This window comes from Camelina sativa, chromosome 11 (genome assembly GCF_030686135.1).
Source record: "Camelina sativa cultivar CO46 ecotype springtype chromosome 11, ASM3068613v1".
Taxonomy (NCBI): domain Eukaryota; kingdom Viridiplantae; phylum Streptophyta; class Magnoliopsida; order Brassicales; family Brassicaceae; genus Camelina; species Camelina sativa.
In genome coordinates, this window is record NC_141890.1 from 26106506 (window position 1) to 26131602 (window position 25097).

The following is a 25097-nucleotide window of genomic DNA, read 5'->3' on the forward strand; positions in this document are numbered from 1 at the left end:
AAAGGTCTTCCCAGGATTAGTGGATCTTTAGGCTCTTCATCCATTCCCAGTACCACAAAGTCAGTAGGAATCTCAGCTTGTCCAATTTTGATGGGCAGGTTCTCTAGTAGACCATGAGACAATCTAGTAGTCCTATCAGCCAATATTAAGCGGAGGTTGCATGACTTGTATTTGTTGAATCCTAGCCTCTGAGCTACAGAGAGTGGCATGAGGCTTACTGAAGCACCAAGGTCACATAGGCACTTTTTGAAGGCCAATGGACCTAGAGAACAAGGCAAGGTGAAAGAACCAGGATCCTCTAGCTTCTTTGAGATAATCATCTTCTGAATAACAGCCTTGCATTCATGAATAACCCCACCTATGACATGCACTACCCTCTCATCTTCCAGAGCCTTAGCTTGAGCTCCTTTAGTTATCTCCTCCTTCTCTTTGGTCCTTTCTGTTACCAAATCAGTTAAAAACTTTTGATACTAAGGCACAAGTGCAAATGCATCAAACAAAGGCATCCTAAGTTCAATCTCCTTGACTTGTTTTTCAAACAGAGCTTTATACTTCTCAGTAAGTTGCTTCTTAAACCTCACTGGAAATGGTAGAGGTGGCTTGTATTGTGGAGGAATGAATCTCACACGTTTATCCTTGGGAGCAGCGGGTTCTTTAGTAGCTTCAAGATCAGATTGCTTGGCTGACTTAATGGGATCCTTGAGGACCTCTACAGGATCCTTTATCTGAACTTCATCTTGAAGAAAATCCTCTCCATCTAAACTCTCATTATCCTCAGTGAGCCGTACATCTATAGCTTGGGTGGTGATGGCATGGATAGTAGCATAGTCTTTGGGGTTTTGAACTGCTTTTCCAGGTAGTTAGCCAGTTGCTGGGGTAGAAGTAGAAACAATCTTGCCTTCCATATACTTCATCTTGGAGTTAAGAGCTTCAAACTTGACATTCAGATCATTGTAAGAACATTCCATCCGCTGACTGAGTTCAGCAAACTTCTTAGCAGTATCAAGAGAACCACTAGCTTGACCTTGAAGAAGTTGTTGCATCATGTGCTTCATTTCTTGATATGGAGCTTGAGTAGATTGAACTTGTTGAGGTGAAAATCCTGGTGGTGGTCCGGAAGGAGCGTGATAATCTTGCTGGAACTGTTGTTTAGGCCCGAATCCTTGATTGTAAGGCACAAAAGGTATTTGTTGGCCTTGTTGTTGCTGCTGAGAAGGGTACATTTGATCCTGTGGATTTGCAACATTGGTGCTCCGGTAAGACAAATTGGGGTTCGTCTTGTAGGGGTTGTAACCCTTGTTGTATCCACCTTGATTCTGGAGGTAGCTGATTTCTTCAGACTGCTCACCCTCCCCATCCTGAACGTGAAAAAGGTCATCTTCAGAGACGAAGTGGACGGTTTGCTGCTGACTGAGCAAGAGGCTGTCAAGCTTGTCATTGACATTCTTAAGGTCCTTCTTGTACTTCTCCTCAGAACCAGACTCTCCTCTAACTGTGCGGTCATAATCCTCGTTATAATTGCCATCAGACTGGGCGAGGTTTTCAACGAGTTCTCATCCTTCATCGACGTCCTTGTTCAAGAAGTTGTCGTTTGAAGTAGTGTCAAGCAGCATACGTATCTTTGGTAGCACACCACGGTAGAAAGTGCTCAGCAATGACTCGTTGCTGAATCCGTGATGTGGACATTGGCTCTGGTAACCCTTGAAACGATCCCAGGCTTCACAGAATGATTTTGAGTTCCTCTAAGCAAAGCCAGAGATGTCATTCCTGAGACGTGTTGTTCTGGCGTTGGAGAAGAACTTGGCCAAGAAGGCTTCTTGCAGTTGTCCCAAGTGGTGATTGATCCTTTGGGAATGTTTTTCTCCCATTGATGAGCTTTGTCTCCCAGAAAGAATGGAAAGAGTCGCAACTTGTAAGCATCCTCACTCACTCCGTTGATCTTGGTGAGACTGCACAGACGGTCAAACTCGTCCAGGTGATCGAGTAGATCCTCCATAGGCAACCCGTGCAACTTGTTCCCTTGGATCATGGAGATCAGACCACTTTTGATTTCGAAATTGTTGTTCTGCACAGCAGGAGGGATGATTCCAGCATGCTGAGTATGAGTGTTCGGCACATCTCCAACATCAATGTGTCGCGGTCTCGGATTTGGTCCGTAAGGTTGTTCCATAATAACTGGTGCGGTTTGATCAGTGAGAGGACGAGCTTGTCGTGGTCTTTGCAACCGACTGATGTTGTCAATGGCAGGAATGAGATTATGAGTTCCTCTTGATCTGGTGTGCATGCAAGGTTGCAATCAACAGGTTCCTGAGATGCAAAATAAACAAGCAGACAACTAAAACAATTAAGTATTCAGAATGATAAGTGTAGCAGAACTTAATCTTGCAAAACTTGAAATCTTGTATGTAGCAAAACGAATCCCAAATGGCAACGACGCCAGATTGATACTAGGATTTTTGTGTGTCCTAGCAGGTTCAATTAACCTTATGTTTTGTAGTACTTAAGGTATCAATCTAAATGGGATGTTGCTAGCAATCAAGATGCAATCAAGCAATCACAAGTCAAGCCAATACAAAGAGTAGTTTTATCTCTAACAATCCTAGAATGATCAGAATGCAAAACGGAAATGAATGACAAGAAGTAAACAAGAGTAAAAAACGAAAACGAGTCTAAACATGAACTAAACAGCAAGAAGCAAAACAGTCTTAGGAATGCAATAAAAACCAGAAAGAAAGAAGTCCTAAGCATGGGAGTAATTGATGTCGGTGGAGTATCCTAGTCTATAGAGTGTTTAACATGCCACAAGCAAACTATCCCTAAACGATGAACATAACTACTTAGCTAATCCAATCTCTTGACAGAAGCTACTCAAACTCAACCACTTTCAAACCTAGCTCTCGCTAGAGAAACATGATCAAGCAGGCATGACAAACAAGTTCATTCACGTCAATGAACATCCTAGACAACTAATCACTTAGGCTAGGAATGTAAGTCTCTAACACTAGTTGGTCAGACATTTCATCGAACACCTTTTGGGTGTGGAATTGGCTCAGACCTAATTCCAACTGATCAGAGAGAAACTATTATTTCTAACACTAGTCCAAAAAGAAATCATAGAAATCAAAGCTTAAAGACCCTACATCTTAAGATCTTCCACCTAATCTATCCCATCCTCAAGAACTCTAACACTACTCGGATCTAGAAATCATCATCAACGATACAAACTCAGAAAACATTGAATCAAGCATCATTAGATAGATAAAAATGGGAAGAACAACTTTGTAGAAGAAATCAAATGCAAAAACTGAATAAACTTAAAGATATCGGATTACAAAGTCTGAGAACGTTTTAGGTGGCTAGGTAAAACCTTAAGAAAAAGAACAAAACGAGATAAAAGATGTCTCAGGCCAAGACTTAACAAAATGTATTTATAGTAAAAACATGTAAATCCCTAAAACTTAAAACGACAAGGTAAAGAGTCGGTTTGGGAATCTCCTGAAGCGTGTGACACGGAGCATCTTCCTGACATGTGCAATCGAGTCGGTGCAGCAGGGTGGATCGAGCAAGGTCAAGTGATGCACATGATGAGTGGCTCGAGACGTGGCTCAAACGGTGGTTCGACTGGGTGGCTCGACTGGTGGTTTGACTGGTGGTTCGACTGGGTGGCTCGACTGGTTGCTCGGCTGGTGGTTCGACTGGTGGCTCGGCTGGTGGCTCGGCTGGTGGTTCGGCTGGTGGTTCGATTGGCGTCTCGACTGGTGTCTCGACTTGTGTCTCGACTGGTGGTTCGACTGGTGAGTTCGGACAGTGGCTCGATCGGTACTCGACCGGATGTGTTTCCGACGTCTCCTGGATACATGAAATACTCTGAAATGCACAATGTATGCAAAGATGATGCAAAAACTACCTAAATATGCAAAGTGTACAAAAGAGGCTAGAAAATGATGCAAAACAACTAGTTATCCTATCTAAATGCAAGACAAATACATGCTAAGAATAAGCAAAATATATACATATCAAGATACTTATTGACTCATCTCAAAATCTACTCATAGAGAATGAGTTATATGCTGCAAAGAGATTAGTAGAAAATGCTATGCAAAATTTATAAGATATATAAATGCTGACGAGCATTTATATATGATCTTGTATGGTATATATATATATTGACTTCCTTTAGAAATGATTAGTATAACATCTATTTCGATTGATATTTAGTTTAGAATATCTAGAGACATATTTGTCTTTCCAAGATCTTTCATTCCATATAACTCTTCAAGAGTTTTGATGATGTTCAAAATCATCATTGTTACGAGTTCTCGAGAATATAATTATAATATCATATATCTTTCGAAATATAATTAACAAAACATGGCGCGTCACACCATTTTGTTATATATCATTATACCCTTTTGATGCTTAGACCACTTGTCCAAAAATTACTCGTTTTCACACTTGTTTATATAGACTTGAATTCCTCTTTTATTAGCCAATATATATCTCTATATGCTCACAGAGCAGAGATTTATGATCCTTATTAATCACATTTGCGCTATATCATTTTATTGTCGATACTAGATTAAGACTTCATTTTATTTATATTGTAATTTTTATATAAAATATAATTTATGTGATTGTTTTAAAAAGTTTTTTTGAATAAAATATTATGCAATAAAATCATATGCTAAATATGATGACTTGAAAAAGACATCTATTTTGTAAGTTTTATATTGTTAATGATTATAGATAAGTACATGTGCTATAAAGTTTATTATATTATATAAAACTATAAAATTTAACAAAAAATATAAAATTGACTTTAGATATTCAAATTTTGATCCGTTACTCAATAAAATTTTTAATTCAATAGATATTATTTTTAAAGAATAATGTTACTAAAGGTTGAATATTTTATAGATTGAACAATTTATATTTGCTTTTAAAAATTCAACTTATGGTATATCCAGAAATAAAAATATTTTTTAATTATAATAAATAATATGATAATTTATTTGTTTCACAAAATAGACTCATATATAAAAATGATAGGTGAAGTATAATGATAATTAACAAACTAATATGTTAAGTTAGATATCAAAATATTTTAATATGGATGAATAATTTAATAAAGGAAATTAATATGGTAAGTTAGATGATATCAAATGATTCTTTAGAATATTCTCTTTAAGATTTTAGGAAATAAATTAAAGTTGCACCCACTATTTAACTTGTAACTAATTAATCTATCAATTAATCTATAACCTATTTGTAACCAACTTATTAAAATTATATAGTCTACAAAACAATGTTGTGTACTTCCGTTTTATTATATAAAGGATGTATGATTTTAATGACATGGTTTACAAATTTCCCGTAATGACATGGTTAATCGAGATCTCTTTCATCATTATATAAATGATTTTATTCAGGTACCTGATTTCGTTATTAACCATATCAATCGGTTTTTCTGCTCTTCTTGAGGAGTATCTTTGCTTCTCCTTAGGAGTCTATGTGCTCCTCTCTGGGAGTCTATTAGCTCTTCTTAAGAGTCTATCTACTCCTCTTTAGGAGTTCATTTACTCCTCTTTTAAGAGTATAATCCTCTTTTTAGTTTGCTCTTTTTTCTTTTTGAGGATTTTATTTATCTTAGGAACCAAAGTAGTCTATCACCTTTTATGTGTCATAGACTTAGTATGTCATCCGCTAGAGACATATTTTATTGGAGCATTTTTAGCTGGAATGTAAGATTTCTTAGAACTTCAAGTTCATATTTATTTATGTGAGGATCAATAATTATATGAAATCTCATCCTTCAGTTTTTTTTTTTTTGCATTTGATTTGCAATATATATTTGAATAGTGATCTTTTGAACTTTTGAACTTTCAAGTTCATTTCCATTATATTCATTTGTTCAAAGATTCAAATTATTCAATTATTCTCCCATAATGACGGATAACTTTTATCATCCAACTTGATGATATGCAAATCTTGCAATACGCATATCTCTCATAAGATGGCTCTATATTATTAGAGCAGAGACTCATCTCCCGCATCTATATTTTTCATCTTTTTTGGATGATATTTTTATCCGGTGTGGAGGAGCATTTAAAATATATATCATGCACCCATAAGATTCAAAATGAGAAATATTTGATCTCCAACCATGAATATATAACATGGGAGAAATATTTCTTTCAAATCGTTGGCCTCATATATAACATTTATTACATACAAAACTGCATATTTCATGTAAAAACATGGAGACTAAATCACCATAAATCGTTTTGCAATCTCTTGGAGTTGCACTATGAATGATTCATCATAGCTCATTTCAAGAGTGAACATCATGGATGTTCCACCTTATCACATGTGACATATATATGTGATAAACTATAGGATATGATTTCACCAGAGTTATATCGCTATGGGGTGTCAAATTCACCAAAGTTTATCAACTTATTGTCGATGTGGGATTCTTTAATTCTCCCCCTCGAGATGATAACTCTTGGAGTTCATTCATCTCGTACTGAATCCAACTTTATGATCAATAACATACCAATTTCGGTCATGTGTATTATCTTAGATCCTTATAAATATGTGGGATTAGTATTCCCCTCTCAAGATGATGACTTTCAAATCCATTCACCTTTGACCAAATCTTATTTTTAGATCGGTTATATTTGGGGTTTAATTTGGGGATTTATCAAAGAAATCAAACCATCATATATATACAATGAGCTTATTAAACCAAAAGATTATATGATTCTGGAGGCATAGTCTACCATCCACTCCATAAATAATAAATAGAAATTTAAATAAATTTAAATAAACTAATAGAAATTAAACATAAATTAGATGGTACCTAAAATATGAATGAACTGTTGTGCTTACAACTTCATGGAGGCATGCAATACTTTTAAAACAACTTTTGTTTCTCTAAGCAAATTCTCAATGAATTTTAATATCATTGATGACCGGGATGGATTGACCGGTAACGATATGCTTGAAGCATTAGAAAATTTCATAACTACTATCATTTTGCCATCTTTGTTTTTGCATGATATAATCATATACATGCGTGTCTCCAATATGGTCGAACTTGTGATACCATATTTATTTATAGGCTCAACATAATAATTTTATTAAGACAAAATGTCTTTGAAACTCCATGAGTTTCTTTGAGACTTCGGAGAATGCAAGATATCGATAAGTATGAATCTGATGTCTTTGGAAGTCGAGAGACTAGCTCATCCAGACCTTCCAATTATGTTTGCACTGTCTATGATATACTGACATGTGCTTCATATATTCTCATAAGAGAAATATATTTTTGATTTTAAAGACATTTCATTGTCTTTAAATCTCATATAACACATATAGTTATTCTTTACTAAGAAACGGAATTAAATAAACAAACATATAAATTCAGAAAATAAAATAAGAGTTATAGCCTTTTATATAAAAATTTAATACGCATAACTTTTCATTGATTATAGAGTAGGCAGAGCCTATCATATATAACGATCAATCCGGAAAAGAAAAAACTTTTTATTTGATCATGAATGAGGCAGAACATCTATATGTATAACGATCAACCTATAAAAGACAACCTTTTTATTTGATCATGAATGAGGCATAACCTCTATATATATAACGATTGATCCGGAAATGACATAACCTTATATTTGATCGTATAGAAGGCAAAGCCGATCTTTCCGGAAAAGACATAGCCTTTTGTTAGATCGTGAAGGAGGGGCGAAGCCTACCATATCATATGATCAATCCAAATATTATATAGCTTTATATATGATCGTAAAGGAGGCAAAGCCTACCATATATAACAATTTATCTATCCAGAAAAGACATAACTTTTATTTGATCGTGAAGGAGGCAAAACCTACCATCTAACGATCTATCTGGATATGAATTAGCTATAGATTTGATCGTAAAAGAGGCAACATGTACAACTCATAAAAGCTCCAGCGGTAAAGACATCGTGCTGATAACATGTTATAAAACATGACGCAAAATATTTATATATTATAATATTATATATATATGTATATATTTGTATGTATAATAATATATACTATAGTAATAAAAGGAGAAAGAGATCGAGAGTAGAGGGAGAGAGATACAACAATGAAACACTAGTGTTATTACTTCACTCTCTCTACTTCTCCTTTTGTCTTACAATTACATTGAAGCATAAATGAACGTATATATAGGAGTAAGTAAATGGATAAGCATTGACATTGGCTAAGAGATAAATCCTACTATATTAATTGGAAAGTACAAATATGAAACTAACCTTCAAATGTTTAATAAATTACATACAATTGCTATTAGAAAAATTTAATTAAAAATAAATTAATTAATTAATTAAAAAATTAAAAACAAAATAATTTTTTTAAATAAATATAGCAATAATTTTTGAATTTTTTTTTTGCAATGATTATCCGTGCTTTAAGCATGAGATATCTTCTAGTTTCAATTATTCGAGGAGTAAGATTCTTATGGATAAAGTAAATAGATGATAAACATCACAAATAGATAGTCATTACCATTGGATCATTATTTAATTCATAACAAAAATGAAATTTTTGTATTTTAAAACATAATTAATTTAAGTTTGCGTATATGATTCAAAATCCAAATCCAAAATAGAACTCAAACCAGGCAAACCGGAATATTCTTCATTCTTCATGCAGACACAAAATCCAAAAAAAAACATAACGAATAATATGATGAAACAGCACTTTCATTACGTAGATCAATTTTATTCGTAATAAAACAGAGTAGGTTTCAATGGGTGGGAAACAATACAAAAGCAGAAATAAGCAGAGCAAATCATTGCCCTGAATAAATTCTGAGACACTTGTTTGATAGAAGAAACACAAACTTTGAATCTTGCAAGAAACACACAATTAAGTGAAACAATTCAAGATTTTCTTGATCTGATCAAATCAAGGATTCCAGAGGATTGTGGTCTCAGCAATCATGGAGGTGACAATGTAAGGGTCCATGTTCGAAGCTGGCCTCCTGTCTTCAAAGTACCCTTTCCCTTCTTTCTCGGTGTCACGTCCAACACGGATCGAGGCTCCACGGTTTGCAACACCCTATAATACAACATTATTCCAACACAAAATAATTAATAACAAAAGCGAGTTTTTAATATACGAATAACCGCAAAAACATGTGTTGGTTTTTTTACCCATAGGAAAGTGTTGATGTCAGCTGTCTCGTGGTGTCCAGTGAGACGACGCTCATTGCCTTCACCGTAAGCAGCAATGTGTTCTTTGTGTCTCAGTCCCAATTTATCGATCGCTTTCTTGATAATCTCGTAACCGCCTTCTTCCCTCATTGTCTTGGTACTGAAACATTTAATTTATATGAATGAGCAAAGAGATCATATGACAAAAACATCTCTCAATAGATTCTTGTCAATATACCTGTAATTGCAGTGAGCACCAGCACCGTTCCAGTCACCAGGAATTGGTTTCGGGTCAAAAGATACAACCACACCAGCAATCTCTGTGATCCTCTGTTTTCAAAGCAAGGTATGTTTATTAATCGAAATCTACATAACACAACCAATGTAGTTTGGATTTTTTTTTGGTTAGACTTACCTCCAAAATGTAACGAGCCACCCAAATTTCATCAGCAGCTGAGATACCAACAGCTGGACCGACTTGGAACTCCCACTGTTCTCAACACAAAAGATTTGTTAATTAGTACTTCATGCAAAACATCAAAACTGAATACTATAGAGAAAAAAAAAAGAAGAAGATCAAAGCATAATGAAAAATATATGATATATAAGGTCATAAGTGAATAGAGACAAAAATAATGAATCTTTATGCAAAGGTTTCTTGGTTGTGAAAACTACCTGACCAGGCATGACTTCTCCATTGATACCACTAATGTTGATTCCAGCATATAGGCAGGCTTTGTAGTGAGAATCAACAACGTCTCTTCCAAAAGATTTGTCTGCTCCAATACCACAATAGTATGGTCCCTGCAATACATTTTTAGACAAAAAATTTAGAAAAACCGAACAATAGAAAAGAAACGAAACCGATTGTATATCTATCATCTTGTTTACCTGAGGGCCGGGGAAACCACCAATAGGCCAACCAACAGGCCACTTGACATCTTTCTGAAGTAAAGTGTACTCTTGCTCAATACCGTACCATGGCACTTCAGCTACAACATCAGGGTGGCTAAAGACCTTAGCCGCAGCGTGTCTTTTGTTTGTCGGGATTGGTTCACCCGCAGGAGTGTAAGCATCGCACATGACCTGATAAAAAAAAACATTAAGTTTTATGATGGATCCAATAAAGTATGGATGCAACAAGAAAGGTCAAAACATGTGAAGAAACTCACAAGAATGTTGTCGCCTCTACGGAAAGGGTCTTTGAAAATGGCTTGAGGGCTAAAACAGACGTATAAAACACACACAAAAGGTTAATAAACAAGAATCGAACAAAAACTCGAAAAAGAAAAAAGAAACTAGTATAAGATTTCAAGAAAGAAAGATTATAACTATAAGATGACTTCACTGTCTTCACCAGGAGCTTGACCTGTGCTTGAACCATCATAGTTCCACTTTGGTAGCTCTGAAGGGTCCTTCACTGGTCCAGATAGAGTCTACATATAAACCAGAATTACTATAAATCAAAAACTTTTGAATTTACTAAAAATAGGAAAAGACAAAAAGTTGAATCTTTTTTATTTTCCCCCAAAATTATTTAGAGAATGAGAATTTACCCTGGCTTTGCTTCTCATATCCATTCCAGAACCTCCAACCCTGATTTGGTAATAAGACAACACCAAAGAAAACAAAATATTTCAGAAACTCAATCTCATACTTTTCAAGAACAGAGCCAAAAAACAGAGTAAACATCATCAGGAGATAATTAAATTTAGCAAACATATAGTTTCGGTTTGGCAGATTCGGAGCTTGAAAGATTTATTAGCAAACTTTTTTTTTTTTTTTGGACAAAATTTATTAGCAAACTAAACAGAGATCTCAAGAATAAACAAAACGAAACTGGCTCTAATGGACTAAGAACAACCAAAGGACCAAAACCAAAACTAATCCATACAATCCCAAACAAAGAAAACAGAGTCAACACTTGTACAAAACAACACGAGCCTATTTGATTTAGGCTTCATAGGAGTACGTATACATAAACAAAAAAAATGATTTTTGTGAAAAAAAACAAATGAAAAAAAGAAGAAGAAGACGAACCATATGTATTCGGCAATGATTTTGTCAGTGGTGTCTGAGAGGTTAAGGTTAACGAGATCTGAGAGATTACTCATGGCTACAAACACCAAGGTTTGGATGATTGTAACAGTTCTAAATGAAAATAAAATGGAACCAAATCCGCTCGCGTGTTTTGGTATTGGTAGATATGAAGAGTACTTATAAAAGGAGGAGGGTGCAGGGAACGAGGAGGAGGGTGACGTGAAGACTTAGGTGACTTTTTGGCTCTCCATAAAGAAAAAAACAAAATTACAGGAATAAAATATCAAAGATTCTCTTGCGGCCCAATGGAATCTCATATATTTTAGGAATTTATAGATAGATAAGATCCTTATTACAACACCAAGTTGTATGAGATACTGAAAAAAAAAAGGAGAGAGAAAGAAATGTAGTTATTTAAAGTAAAATATCCTTCTATATTTTTTTGGCAATCTAAAAATATCCTTCTTAATTGAGAAATATAAATATAAAACAAATTTTATAAAATGTAAAAAAAAATACATTGTTATGTCATTAGTTTTAGTTTATAAATTTTTTTTGAAGATTTCAATAAAATCATCAAAAATGAATTAGTGAAAGATTTTTAAGGATTGCTAGAGAGTTTTCTATAGTTTTGTTGAGTAGTATTCTAAAATCTTGTAAAATACTGCAAACAATCTCTGTATTTTTGTGATAGACTTTATTTTGTGAAGAAAGTGTATAAAATCATGAACTAGTAACAGAATAGTTGAATAAATTAACAATCATAGTTTTTTTTTTGTTTTAATTGAATAACACAAAACATTTAATGATTTTCTAAAATTTCGAATCCAATAACTCAAGATTGTAAAGATTTTAAATGATTTTTTACAAATCACAAACTAATAACACTAAACTTTAGCAGAGTTTAATAAAATCTTGATCTAATAACAACATATTCTACATAACATTTAAAGTCTTTAAGAATCTATTTAAATCTCAAACTAATAACCCCAAGGAAAATGTTTAATCTTTTTTTTTTGCTAAATGAAAATGTTTAATCTTTTAGTAAAGATAAATATATAATTTAAATATTAGAAAAATAAGTTTTTTGAAATAGTTATTCGTTTTCAAAAAAATATATTTTATCTCACTAATTAATTATGGACGAAAATTACTAACTAATTTTAAAAATTGTAAACCAATCAGAATTTAAAAACTAAGATTTCATATCTAAGTATAAATATGATTATGTTTAATAACTATATTTGGAATATTTCGTTTACAAATTGTTTCGAATTATCATATAGTACATATGACTAATAAATAGTAGTTTTTTTTTTGCATATGTTTTGATTTAGATTTTTTTTAAACGGAGATATATTACTAAATCTATGATGAAAAATATGTGTTTTTTATGTTCCACAACGATGGGTTGGTAAAACTAAATTTATATGGTTGATAAATTAATATTAAAAAATTTTATTTGCTCATAATTATAATATTATAATTAAAAATTTTAAATAATTCACAAAATAATAATATAAATACAACTAAAAATAATATAAAACTGTAATATACATCAAACAAATTAAAATACTATAACATTCTAAAATAGTTAGTGTTCAACAAGATATATGTAGATTTACGAAAAAATGCAATATTAAAAGTACATACTCTCTCAAACAAAATAACTTTTAAAAAAATCAAACAATAATTTTATTATTATATTATAATTTTACGAAATAATATTGATTCAATGCTGTATAGCACCGGATATCTCATAATATTATTATTATAATTAACAAATCATTGTACTATATATCACTATATTTTGTATATGTTAGAAGAAAAAAAAGACAAACTCATAACAAAGAAGTATAAAAATATCAAACTAAAAATAGTATTTTAACGTGAAGTATTTTATTCGATTTCTATATAATAATATAAATTTAATAATTTTCAAAGTAACATGCCCAGAATCATAATTTTATATCCCATTGAAATAATATGATTGTTGGAGGTGATTTGACATTGAATGTGACACATGGTTACGTCACGTATAATCCATCCAAAATCAACTGGTTTAAAATATTTTATTATAGTTTATTTTCTCAAAGTTACTTATTATTATATTATCGATCGGAGGTTTTGTCTATATTTCCTCGCACATATGCTAGAAGAAGAAAAAGATTTTTCTATTTAGTTCTAAACTTTAAAGGGAAACAAATCTTATTATACAGTTATATTAGTCCTAAATTATATAAAGCTTGGTTATTCTTCAAGATCCAAAAAAAAAAAACCAAAGCCTGAAAGGGTTCATTCTCTAAGGAAACACAAGAAGAAAAGCAATTAAAAACAAGGCACACATCAAACTTTGCAAGCTATAACCATCATCAAACTAGTTTGATAAGATTCGATTATCAAACATAATATAGTTTACTTGATTATTTTGATATTCATATAATATATGTATATATATTATGGAATAAGAGCATGATTATCGATATCATCGCAATGGAATGGATTATAAGATTTCATAACTGAATTAGGAAATAAATATATGAATGCAGTTGCACATTTAGTAGTGTAAAACTGGATTCACTCGTGCAATATCACCCGCTTCAAAAAGACCAAATGAAAATAACAAATGAAAATATGATCTTGTTTTAAAAGTCGTAAAACCATCAACCTTCAGTCCTTAACTCACTTCACCAAATGACCGAATAACAAATGAAAATATGATCTTGTATTAAAAGTCGCACATTATATGACTGTTCTCTCGGTCTTGTTGCAACCTTAAGAATTAAGATGTACACTAATGAAAGATTAATAAAATTTTCCTACAATTAATGAGACAAGGCTTCTAATTATCCTAGGCAGCAAGCAAAGAAGAAAAAAAAAAGATGTGTTTTACGAAAATGATTATTCTTGTTTTAACAATGATCAATAATCTATATATATATCTGAATATATATATATATATATATTTAAATATGTGTTTGACGAATTAGAAAACCTTGGCTCTAACATCGTCGAAAGATCCATTTAGTAACATAATAATAATATCATTGATACATCATTGAATCGGTCTAATGTTGTTAGACGGTGATTAGGTGGCACCACAATTAGAAACTCTAATCAATTCTTAATAAAAATTAATATATACGTTTTTAAATGTAACCTACTTCAATAATTAGTTTTATAAACAAGATTCGCTTATTCGTTAATTTAGTATATTAGATCGAAACCATTAGCCTCACATCTCCGGTTTCATGGGTTTTGTTTTTAAGGTAACTCATCAAAAATAAAAATAAAGTGAGGATTGAGAACTTAGGTGAAAATATCACGTTGTCATATCGACATCACATGGTCATGTTGTCCATCGAATCTTCGATCTTGAATCTCTTCACCATGACTTTTCAAACCCAAAATAGTGTACTTACTTGACAAGACACCGAATACCAAATGATCCATCGACACTTAGCAATGCAAATCACGTAAACGAACGATCGAGTACCAAAGATTATTGTTTTTGTGGTCTATGTTCAAAACTTATATTAAGATAATGAAACTAAAATATTCCAATTATATAGTTGAGTTGACTTTTTGTTTTGGGAGCATGTAAGGGGACGTTTATGACCGGCACTGGTTGACTCGGCCCACCTAAAGGCCAAAATGAGTTGAAGTCTAAACTCGTTGATTTTTTTTTTTTTTCTAAATTCTCTAGTTTTATTTTAATAACTAGATTTTAACTTACGGTATACCGCAAACATATAATTTCTATTATAATTTATATTTTATGTTGTACATGTTTGTTAAATATTCGATGTTTTGTAAATAGAGGAATAACTAAATTTTTTAGTTGTTGTGCGACTAAATATTTGTATTATTTTTTTAACCCGCAATACACTTGACCATTTGTTTGTTATATTTAGTTTGTTTTGTTTAGTGTTTGAGATTCTATTTTGATTTTTAATTATTTTAACAAAAAATAAAGGATCTAAATACTAATTTATACGCTGTGATTAAGCCACATTTTTCCTAATGATTTAATTATTTTATACAATTTTAGTTAAAACAACTTGATTTTATGTCAAATATTCTAATATTAGTAGTGTTGATAAATAATTAAGTGAGAATATAACCCGTGTTAAACACAAATTTAATAATATTTTATTAATTTCAACATGTCCTTTTTATAACTCATCTACTATATAACCGCATTATATAATATTTTAGACTTTTTTAATTTTACATATTCGTAATAATTAAATTTTTTTATTAAGTTTTATATGTTAATTATAATATTTAAATAAATGTCAATCGAAGTTCTTCTTACGTTAAGAATCAAAGCTCACAGGTTTTAGAAAACAAAATGGGAATCAAATTGTTGTTTTCTTTGTTTACGAAGGATTCAGATATAGAATATCTTCAAAACACAACATAATGTGTGGTTAAATATATGATGGTTTCTATTTCCATATTGATTGCTGTTATTTTTTTTTAATTTGAATGAAATAAAATATTTAAGAAACAAATTCTGGAGTAATATTAGTTTGGGAAATTGTTTAGGGGTTAAAGTTGTAAATAATTGTTTAAATAAACAAAACTAAAAGGACATAACACAAAATGTACTTCAAAAATGTTAATATAGATAAAGTTCTATGTTTGATTTTTGATTAACTTGTGGTATAGTGCTATGAGAAATGTGTAATTTATTAGATTTAAACGAGTACGATAACCAAATATTTATGTATGAAAATAATAGAATTTGATTGGTTAACAAAACAGATTGGTTGACAAAACAAATGGTTGACAATATAATTTGATCTTTTGGATCAATTGTTTCGGTTTTCTACTTATGGAATAATTTTTTTTTGGACATCTTTAGATATCAGTAATAAGTTGGAGAACAAATATGGAATAGAATCACTGAATCTTGAAACTGAATTAGATACGTACACGGGACCAATGTGTAACGACAGTGTCAATATTGTTACTTGCTTGCACCTTCAGAATTGTCCAATAAGAATTATTGCATCCCCAACTTGCATTAGGTATATGTCGATGAAAAGTACAATTGATTTTCAACTCTCTGCATATGTCATGTTTTCTAGGCGATCGTCTCAATCATATCATTGCAAATAAATAATGCATATAAAGATTTTACTAGGGTGGATCATTAAGATAGATGATTTTTTTGATAAAATATGAAGTTTTTTGGTTTTACATGATTTTTTTAAAATATAGAAAACACAAGTAATATAGAAATTTATAAATAATATTTGTTTAGAGTTTTGTTTTTTGTTTTTTGGGTAAGAATATTTGTTTAGAGTTTATCTAAATGTTATTTAAATAACACTTTTGAATATTATATATATTTTTAAAAATAATTGTAATTAAAAGTTTGAAATTTTTGTTTTTAGGTTACCACTCCTGGAATTACTTTCTAATTATTGTTTTGTTGACAAAAGAAAAAAAAAGTTCGAAAATAATCACTCTACAAAACTACAACCAACATCTACCAAAGCTATTTTGAATTTTCTCCCACTATACCCGATTTTGATAGATTCAAAGTAGTAGACTTCTCCGAAATTGTAGAAACTAGGTTTCCACAATAAATTTGTTTGATGGGGGAAATAAATTCAAGGAAGCAATCTCTCAATGAACTCGATCTAAGCTTGAAATCGGAAAAAGGTTTAGATCTCTTAGAACTCAAATTAGGGTTTCGCTAAGAACAATAAAAAAGCTGAATTATTGTATTCAATGCTGGATGATTACAATGAAAGAGTCTCCCCTTATTTATACGCTTCTCTAGATTACAGAATATATTAGCTTTCCTTATAACTCGAACTAAAATAAGGAAAGTTGCTTCTTCTCTTCAAGTCGGCCACCGGGCGAATTGGGAAGTCGGCTCTTCACCTTCGGGGCTGGACCTCCTTCTTCCGAGCATGCCTAGAGTAAACATTCAATTGGATCTTAACCGAGAATCCGTTTAAGTAATTTGATACTAAGATTTTTGTGTCTCCTAGCAGGTTCAATTAACCTTAAGTGTTGTAGTATTTAAGGTGTCAATCCAAATGGGATGTTGCTAGCAATCAAGATGCAATCAAGGAATCACAAGTTAAGCCAATTCAAAGAGTGTTTTTATCTAAGAGTCCTAGAATGATCAAAATGCGAAATGGAAATGAGTCACAGAACAAGAAACAAGAATGCATGACAAGAAGCGAAAGTGAATAAAAACGCAAACGATTCTAAGCATGAACAAACGAAACAGTTCCAGGAATGTAATAAAAATCAGAAAGAAAGAAGTCCTAAGGATGGGGTAATTGATGTCGGTGGAGTATTCTAGTCTAAGGAGTGTTTAACATACCATAAGCAAAGTATCCCTAAACAATGAACATCACAACTTAGCTAATCCAATCTCTTGGCAAAAGCTACTCAGACGCAACCACTTCCATACCTAGCTCTCGCTAGAGAAACGTGGTCGAGCAGGCATGACAGACAAGTTCATTCGTGTCAACAAACATCCTAGACAACTAATCTCTTAGGCTAGGAACGTAAGTCTCTGGCACTAGTTGGTCAGACATTTCATCAAACACCTTTTGGGTGCGGAAATGTCTCGAACCTAGTTCCAATTGATCAGAGAGAAACAAGTAATTCTAACTCTAGTCCAGAAGGGAATTTTACAATCAAAGCTTAAACACTCTACATCCTAAGATCCTCCACCTAATCTATCCCATCCTCAGGAACTACCACACTACTCAGATCCGAAAATCATAGTCAAGGATGCAAACACCGAAATCATTGAATCAAGCATAATAAGATAGATAAAAATAAGATTAACAACTTTGTAGAAGGAATCAAATGCAAAATCTCAATAAATCTCAACGATATCGGAATACAAGTCTGAGAACGTGTTTTGGATGCTAGGTTAAAAACCTTCTGGGAACGAAAACGAGATTAAAAGATAAGATGTCTCCGCAAAGACTTAACAAAATGTATATATAGTAGTCCAACATGGAAAGCCCTAAAACTTAAAACGACAAGGTAAAGCGTCGGTTCGGTAATCTCCTGAAGCATGTGAAACCAAACGTCTTTCTTCCCGACATGTGCGATCAAGTCCATGTGCGTCGAATGGAATCCAATGTCATCATAGCTCGGATGGAAGGCTGAGGAGCATGGCTTGGACGGATAGCTCGGACGGAACGGAGATGGTGACAATGGCTCGGACGAGACGGAGATGGTGACCATGGCTCGGACGAGAATGAAGATGGTGACCATGGCTCGGACGAGAATGAAGATGGTGACCATGGCTCGGACGAGAATGAAGATGGTGACCATGGCTCGGACGAAACGAAGATGGTGACCATGGCTCGGACGAGAACGAAGATGGTGACCATGGCTCGGACGAGAATGAAGATGGTGACCATGGCTCGGACGAGAATAGCTTCCAACGTTTCCTAAATACCTGAAATACTCCAAAATGCACAATGTATGCAAGGATGATGCAAGAGCTACCTAGACGTGCAAAGTGTATAGAAAAAACTAGAAAACGATGCAAACCAATGAGTTATCCTAGCTAAATGCATGATAAAAATAGGCTAAGGAGAGACAAAATATAGACATATCAACTCCCCCAAGCTTACTCTTTGCTTGCCCTCAAGCAAACAATCAAGAATAGAGTATGGAGAAGAGGTGTGAAGATGGGGTCTCAGAACCTAAAACATGCTAAATAAAATAGTTAGAATCAAGGTCCTTGTTTTTAGTTCTATGATGCATGGTGAAAGAACTCTATATTTTTTTTACACATGCAATCCTATCAATCATTCCCTTTAACATTCATTAACAGAGAACCGTGAATCAAGCTAAGCAATGTCGTTGAACTCATTTGGCTAGGGTGAAGGGTTGGAGATTTAGATGGTCTCCTTCTCGAGCGGTTTCATCAATACATGACAAGGTTCTCTCACAAAAATGAGTTGAGCTTAAGAGAAGGCTAAAGGTTGAAACCAACTGATACATACAAGAGCAGCGTCCTGTCTACCCAAAGAACATTCCAAACGGAAGTTGGTCCTATCTCTACCCTTCATCAGAAACATCATCTCAAACCCATTCTTTCACTCTTTATACTTGGTCTTAGGAGAAGTTCACTTATTATCATTCTAGCAGATTGGGAGATCTTTATTATCACTATGGTTCTTTTTCTTTTCTTCTAAGGACTCTAGACATCATAAGCATTTTTACTTTCTTTTCTTTGTCTAATCTTTTCGTTTTATGCCCAGAACCAATAACTCATTGTTTTGCTCAACCCAAATCCTTTACTAGACTTGTAAACCTTGAAAACACATCCCCCTCCTAAAGACTTTCTCCCTTTTACTTTCTTTTTACACTTCACTCTTCTGCACAAATCTATACCCAATACCCAAAATCGAGTTCTCACCTAGTCCTACTAGTCCGGATAACGCGAACTAGAACTACACAGGATCCTACTCTTGTCGGTTAGAACCTAACACTTTCTAACAAGCTCAACTCGGAAAAAGACCTGACACTCAAAAATACAATTGGCTTGGAAGAACGGTTGGTTAAGGGTGCGGGGAACTGTTCCAAAGATGGGAATCAGCTACTTGGATTGACAAGGGTGGTAAAAATGTGAAAGACAATCCAAGTATGTATATGGTATCCATGAGTTCAACTTCAATGCATAACAGGATAATTGCAAGTCAGGATTAGGTTCAAGTAGATAGGGAATGATATCAATTCAAAACATGCTTCAATCTTAACTTTTCAGGTTCAATCAACAAGCATCAAAGAACTAAGAACAAGGGCCTTGATCCTATCCTATTGAATCCAGCATGCTAACAAGGTTACAATCATCATAAACCCCTATGCTAAATGCAACAACCCTATATGAATAAACATAGACTCAATCCTAGTATGCAAGTGCAAAACTACATGAACACTCTGTTTTTGTGGAAATTTTCATTTTTTTTTCTTTTTTTTTTTTAATGCAATAGATGGATGCAAACTCAAATATGATATGATGCAAAAATTAAAATAAGAATCACAGAACACAACATTAAATACATCATCTCAAACCCTCCCTCAAACTTAAATTACACAGTCTCCTGTGTAAGAAAAATTTGGAGGAGGATTTAAGAATCACAACAGAAACAATGCAGGAATGAAATGGTATGTACAAAGGGAAGGTCGAAGTACCTCAGTAGTAGAAAAAGGAGTCTGAACTCGCCCAAGGAGGAGCGTTATATTGACTTTGTCCTTCACCTTGTTCTGGATCCGCAGGGGTGTCCTCAGTGGTTTGGTCGACGTGCTGCTCAACCGCTTGCGTGTTCTGATACATGTTCGGCTGCTCGTCACACTGCATGTCGTCGACTCTGGACTCGCCATGATCTGATACTAGCACAACCACCTCTGCAGGCTGATAATCCCCTTGATGTTTGATCTGCTGCTCAACTCCGTGCATGCCCAGATGTGGGCTCGAGCGGGTGTCGTGAGTGGCTCGAGAGAGGAAGTCGGAATGTGGCTCGATTGAGGCTGTTGGGAATGTCGGCTCAATTTGTCGGTTCGGAACAGCGAGAACAGCAGCTCGAGTGAGGCAGTCGGGAAGGTCGAGTCGCGAGCGTGATGTGCCGGTGTCGGTCGAGTCGAGTTTTGTAGACCCCTCTAGAATGTCTTGTCTAACCATATACTCTTTAGCATTCTGCCCAGGTTCAAGAAGAAAAGATCTTCTCTTCTTCATTATCCCCAACCTCTGTCTTGCTTTTCTTGGAGAAGAGATTTTAACTTTATCTTGGAGCTGCATGATTTGCCCTCTCATCTCCTCCAACGTGGCTGTTAACTCCGCCACTGTATCCCTTAAAATCTTGGTTGTTTGGGGTTCAGATAAACTGTCAAGCGCGGGAGGACTTGTCTCTTTCGGTTGGTGATTAGGAAGTATGTCTCGACGCGTAGGGAGGGTAACGACTGCACTCGAGTTGGAGAATGTTCGAGTGACACTTTGAGTTTTCTCTTTGGTTACCAAAACCTCTGCTTCTGCCTCATTCACATCCTCAAAGATGCCAAACCCAGATTTCTGATCTTTCTCTTCAATCACGAAGGTCTGTCCATCAATAGTTGGTTTCTTCTTAGAATCCTTGATATCAAACTTCATCTTGAAGCTGTTACCCAGATTGAGATCAATCATCCCCTTCTTTACATCAATGACTGCTCCAGCTGTAGCTAAGAAAGGCCTTCCCAGGATTAGTGGATCTTTAGGCTCTTCATCCATTTCCAGCACAACAAAGTCAGTAGGAATCTCAGCTTGTCCAATTTTGATGGACAGGTTCTCTAATAGACCATGAGGCAATCTAGTAGTCCTATCAGCCAATATTAAGCGGAGGTTGCATGACTTGTATTCGTTGAATCCTAGCCTCTGAGCTACAGAGAGTGGCATGAGGCTTACTGAAGCACCAAGGTCACATAGGCACTTTTTGAAGGTCAATGGACCTAGAGAACAACGCAAGGTGAAAGAACCAGGGTCCTCTAGCTTCTTTGGGATAATCATCTTCTGAACGACAGCCTTGCATTCATGAATAACCCCACCTATGTCATGCCCTACCCTCTCATCTTCCAGAGCCCTAGCTTGAGCTCCTTTAGCTATCTCCTCCTTCTCTTTGGTCTTTTCGGTTACCAAGTCAGTTAAAAACTGTTGATATTGAGGCACAAGTGCAAATGCATCAAGCAAAGGCATCCTAAGTTCAATCTCCTTGACTTGGTTTTCGAACAGAGCTTTGTACTTCTCAGTAAGCTGCTTCTTAAACCTCACTGGAAATGGTAGAGGTGGCTTGTATGGTGGAGGAATGAATCTCACAGGTTTATCCTTGGGAGTAGTGGGTTCTTTAGTAGCTTCAGGATCAGATTGTTTGGCTGACTCAATTGGATCCTTGAGCACCTCGACAGGATCCTTTATCTCAACTTCATATTGAAGAAAATCCTCCCTATCTAAACTCTCAGTGTCCTCAGTGAGCCGTACATCTACAGCTTGGGTGGTGATGGCATGCATAGTAGCATAGTCCTTGGGGTTTTGAACTGCTTTTCCAGGTAGTTGGCCAGTTGTTGGGGTAGAAGTAGAAACAGTCTTGCCTTCCATATACTTCATCTTGGAGTTAAGAGCTTCAAACTTGACATTCAGATCATTGTAAGAGAATTCCATCCGCTGACTGAGTTCAGCAAACTTCTTAGCAGTATCCAGAGAACCACTAGCTTGACCTTGAAGAAGTTGTTGCAGCATGTGCTTCATTTCTTGATCTGGAGCTTGAGTAGGTTGAACTTGTTGTGGTGAAAATCCAGGTGGTGGTCCGGGAGGAGCGTGAGAACTTTGCTGGAACTGTTGCTTAGGCATGAATCCTTGATTGTAAGGAACAAAAGGCTTTTGCATACCTTGTTGTTGCTGCTGAGGAGGGTACACCTGATCTTGTGGATTTGCAACATTGGTGCTCCGGTAAGACAAATTGGGGTTCATCTTGTAGGGGTTATAACCCTTGTTGTATCCACCTTGATTCTGTACGTAGTTGATTGCTTCAGACTGCTCACCCTTCCCATCCTGAACTTGAAAAGGGTCATCCTCAGATACAAAATGGACAGTCTGCTGCTGACTTAGCAAGAGGCGGTCAAGCTTGTCATTGACATTCTTAAGGTCCCTCTTGTACTTCTCCTCAGACCCAGCGTCACCGCGAACTGTGCGGTCATAATCCTCATTGTAGTTGCCGTCAGACTGAGCGAGATTCTCAACCAGTTGCCATCCTTCCTCAACGTCTTTGTTCAAGAAATTACCGTTAGAAGCAGTGTCAAGCAGCATGCGGATTTTTGGAAGTACACCATGGTATAGAGTGCTCAGCAGTGACTCGTTGCTGAAACCATGGTGTGGACACTGGCTGTGGTAACCCTTGAAACGCTCCCAGGCTTCACAGAATGATTCTGAGCTCTTCTGAGTGAAGCTGGAAATCTCATTCCTGAGACGTGCTGTTCTGGAGTTAGAGAAAAACTTGGCCAAGAATGCCTTCTTGCAGCCATCCCAGGTGGTGATTGATCCCTTGGGAAGGTTTTTCTCCCATTGATGAGCCTTGTCTCCCAGGGAGAAAGGGAAGAGGCGCAACTTGTAACCATCCTCACTCACGCCGTTGATCTTGGTGAGACCACAAAGACGGTCGAACTCGTCCAAGTGGTCGAGTGGATCCTCCATAGGCAACCCGTGAAACTTGTTTCCTTGGATCATGGTAATCAGACCACTTTTGATCTCGAAGTTGTTGTTCGGCACGGCGGGAGGGACGATTCCAGCACGTTGAGTGTGAGTGTTCGGTGCATTCCCAGCACCAATGTTTCGCGGTCCCTGATGTGGTTCATGCTGTTGTTCCATAGGGACTGGTACGGGATGATCGGTGGAAATACGAGCTTGTCGTGGGCGTTGCAACCGATTGATTTCGTCGATAACAGGAAGGAGATTCTGATGCCCTCTTGATCTGGTGTGCATGCAAGGTTGCAATCAACAGGTACCTGAGGTGCAAGACAAACAAGCAAAAAACCAAAGCAAGTCAGTACTCAGAATGATAAGTGTAACAGAACTTAATCTTGCAAAACTTGAAATCTTAAATGTAGCAAAACGATTCCCAAATGGCAACGGCGCCAAATTGATACTAAGATTTTTGTGTCTCCTAGCAGGTTCAATTAACCTTAAGTGTTGTAGTATTTAAGGTGTCAATCCAAATGGGATGTTGCTAGCAATCAAGATGCAATCAAGGAATCACAAGTTAAGCCAATTCAAAGAGTGTTTTTATCTAAGAGTCCTAGAATGATCAAAATGCGAAATGGAAATGAGTCACAGAACAAGAAACAAGAATGCATGACAAGAAGCGAAAGTGAATAAAAACGCAAACGATTCTAAGCATGAACAAACGAAACAGTTCCAGGAATGTAATAAAAATCAGAAAGAAAGAAGTCCTAAGGATGGGGTAATTGATGTCGGTGGAGTATTCTAGTCTAAGGAGTGTTTAACATACCATAAGCAAAGTATCCCTAAACAATGAACATCACAACTTAGCTAATCCAATCTCTTGGCAAAAGCTACTCAGACGCAACCACTTCCATACCTAGCTCTCGCTAGAGAAACGTGGTCGAGCAGGCATGACAGACAAGTTCATTCGTGTCAACAAACATCCTAGACAACTAATCTCTTAGGCTAGGAACGTAAGTCTCTGGCACTAGTTGGTCAGACATTTCATCAAACACCTTTTGGGTGCGGAAATGTCTCGAACCTAGTTCCAATTGATCAGAGAGAAACAAGTAATTCTAACTCTAGTCCAGAAGGGAATTTTACAATCAAAGCTTAAACACTCTACATCCTAAGATCCTCCACCTAATCTATCCCATCCTCAGGAACTACCACACTACTCAGATCCGAAAATCATAGTCAAGGATGCAAACACCGAAATCATTGAATCAAGCATAATAAGATAGATAAAAATAAGATTAACAACTTTGTAGAAGGAATCAAATGCAAAATCTCAATAAATCTCAACGATATCGGAATACAAGTCTGAGAACGTGTTTTGGATGCTAGGTTAAAAACCTTCTGGGAACGAAAACGAGATTAAAAGATAAGATGTCTCCGCAAAGACTTAACAAAATGTATATATAGTAGTCCAACATGGAAAGCCCTAAAACTTAAAACGACAAGGTAAAGCGTCGGTTCGGTAATCTCCTGAAGCATGTGAAACCAAACGTCTTTCTTCCCGACATGTGCGATCAAGTCCATGTGCGTCGAATGGAATCCAATGTCATCATAGCTCGGATGGAAGGCTGAGGAGCATGG

General features: G+C 35.2%; 1 protein-coding gene and 2 non-coding genes across 4 annotated transcripts; 2 read left to right on the forward strand and 1 right to left on the reverse strand.

The window, feature by feature from the left end:
- The first annotated feature begins 1668 nt into the window (after positions 1–1668).
- On the forward strand, positions 1669–1775 carry LOC147934405 (small nucleolar RNA R71). The gene has a single exon (XR_015573394.1). It is a non-coding gene; the product is annotated as a small nucleolar RNA R71 (small nucleolar RNA).
- A 6970-nt stretch (positions 1776–8745) lies between these two features.
- LOC104724121 (glutamine synthetase cytosolic isozyme 1-1) lies at positions 8746–11701 on the reverse strand. Of its 2 annotated transcripts, XM_010442572.3 has the most exons (10): positions 11255–11701; positions 10771–10810; positions 10547–10650; positions 10387–10435; positions 10106–10300; positions 9890–10018; positions 9630–9704; positions 9453–9544; positions 9215–9374; positions 8746–9119 (listed from the first exon to the last, which is right to left on the reverse strand). In XM_010442572.3, exons 1-10 carry the CDS (start codon positions 11326–11328, stop codon positions 8967–8969), a joined length of 1071 nt encoding a protein of 356 aa, XP_010440874.1. In that variant the 5' UTR covers positions 11329–11701; the 3' UTR covers positions 8746–8966. The 2 variants fall into 2 exon arrangements, with proteins under 2 accessions (XP_010440874.1, XP_087332141.1); XM_087476015.1 differs by lacking the exon at positions 9215–9374 and having other exon boundaries at positions 8746–9071; positions 11255–11644.
- An 11441-nt stretch (positions 11702–23142) lies between these two features.
- On the forward strand, positions 23143–23249 carry LOC147934406 (small nucleolar RNA R71). Its single transcript, XR_015573305.1, has one exon. It is a non-coding gene; the product is annotated as a small nucleolar RNA R71 (small nucleolar RNA).
- Positions 23250–25097: the final 1848 nt, after the last annotated feature.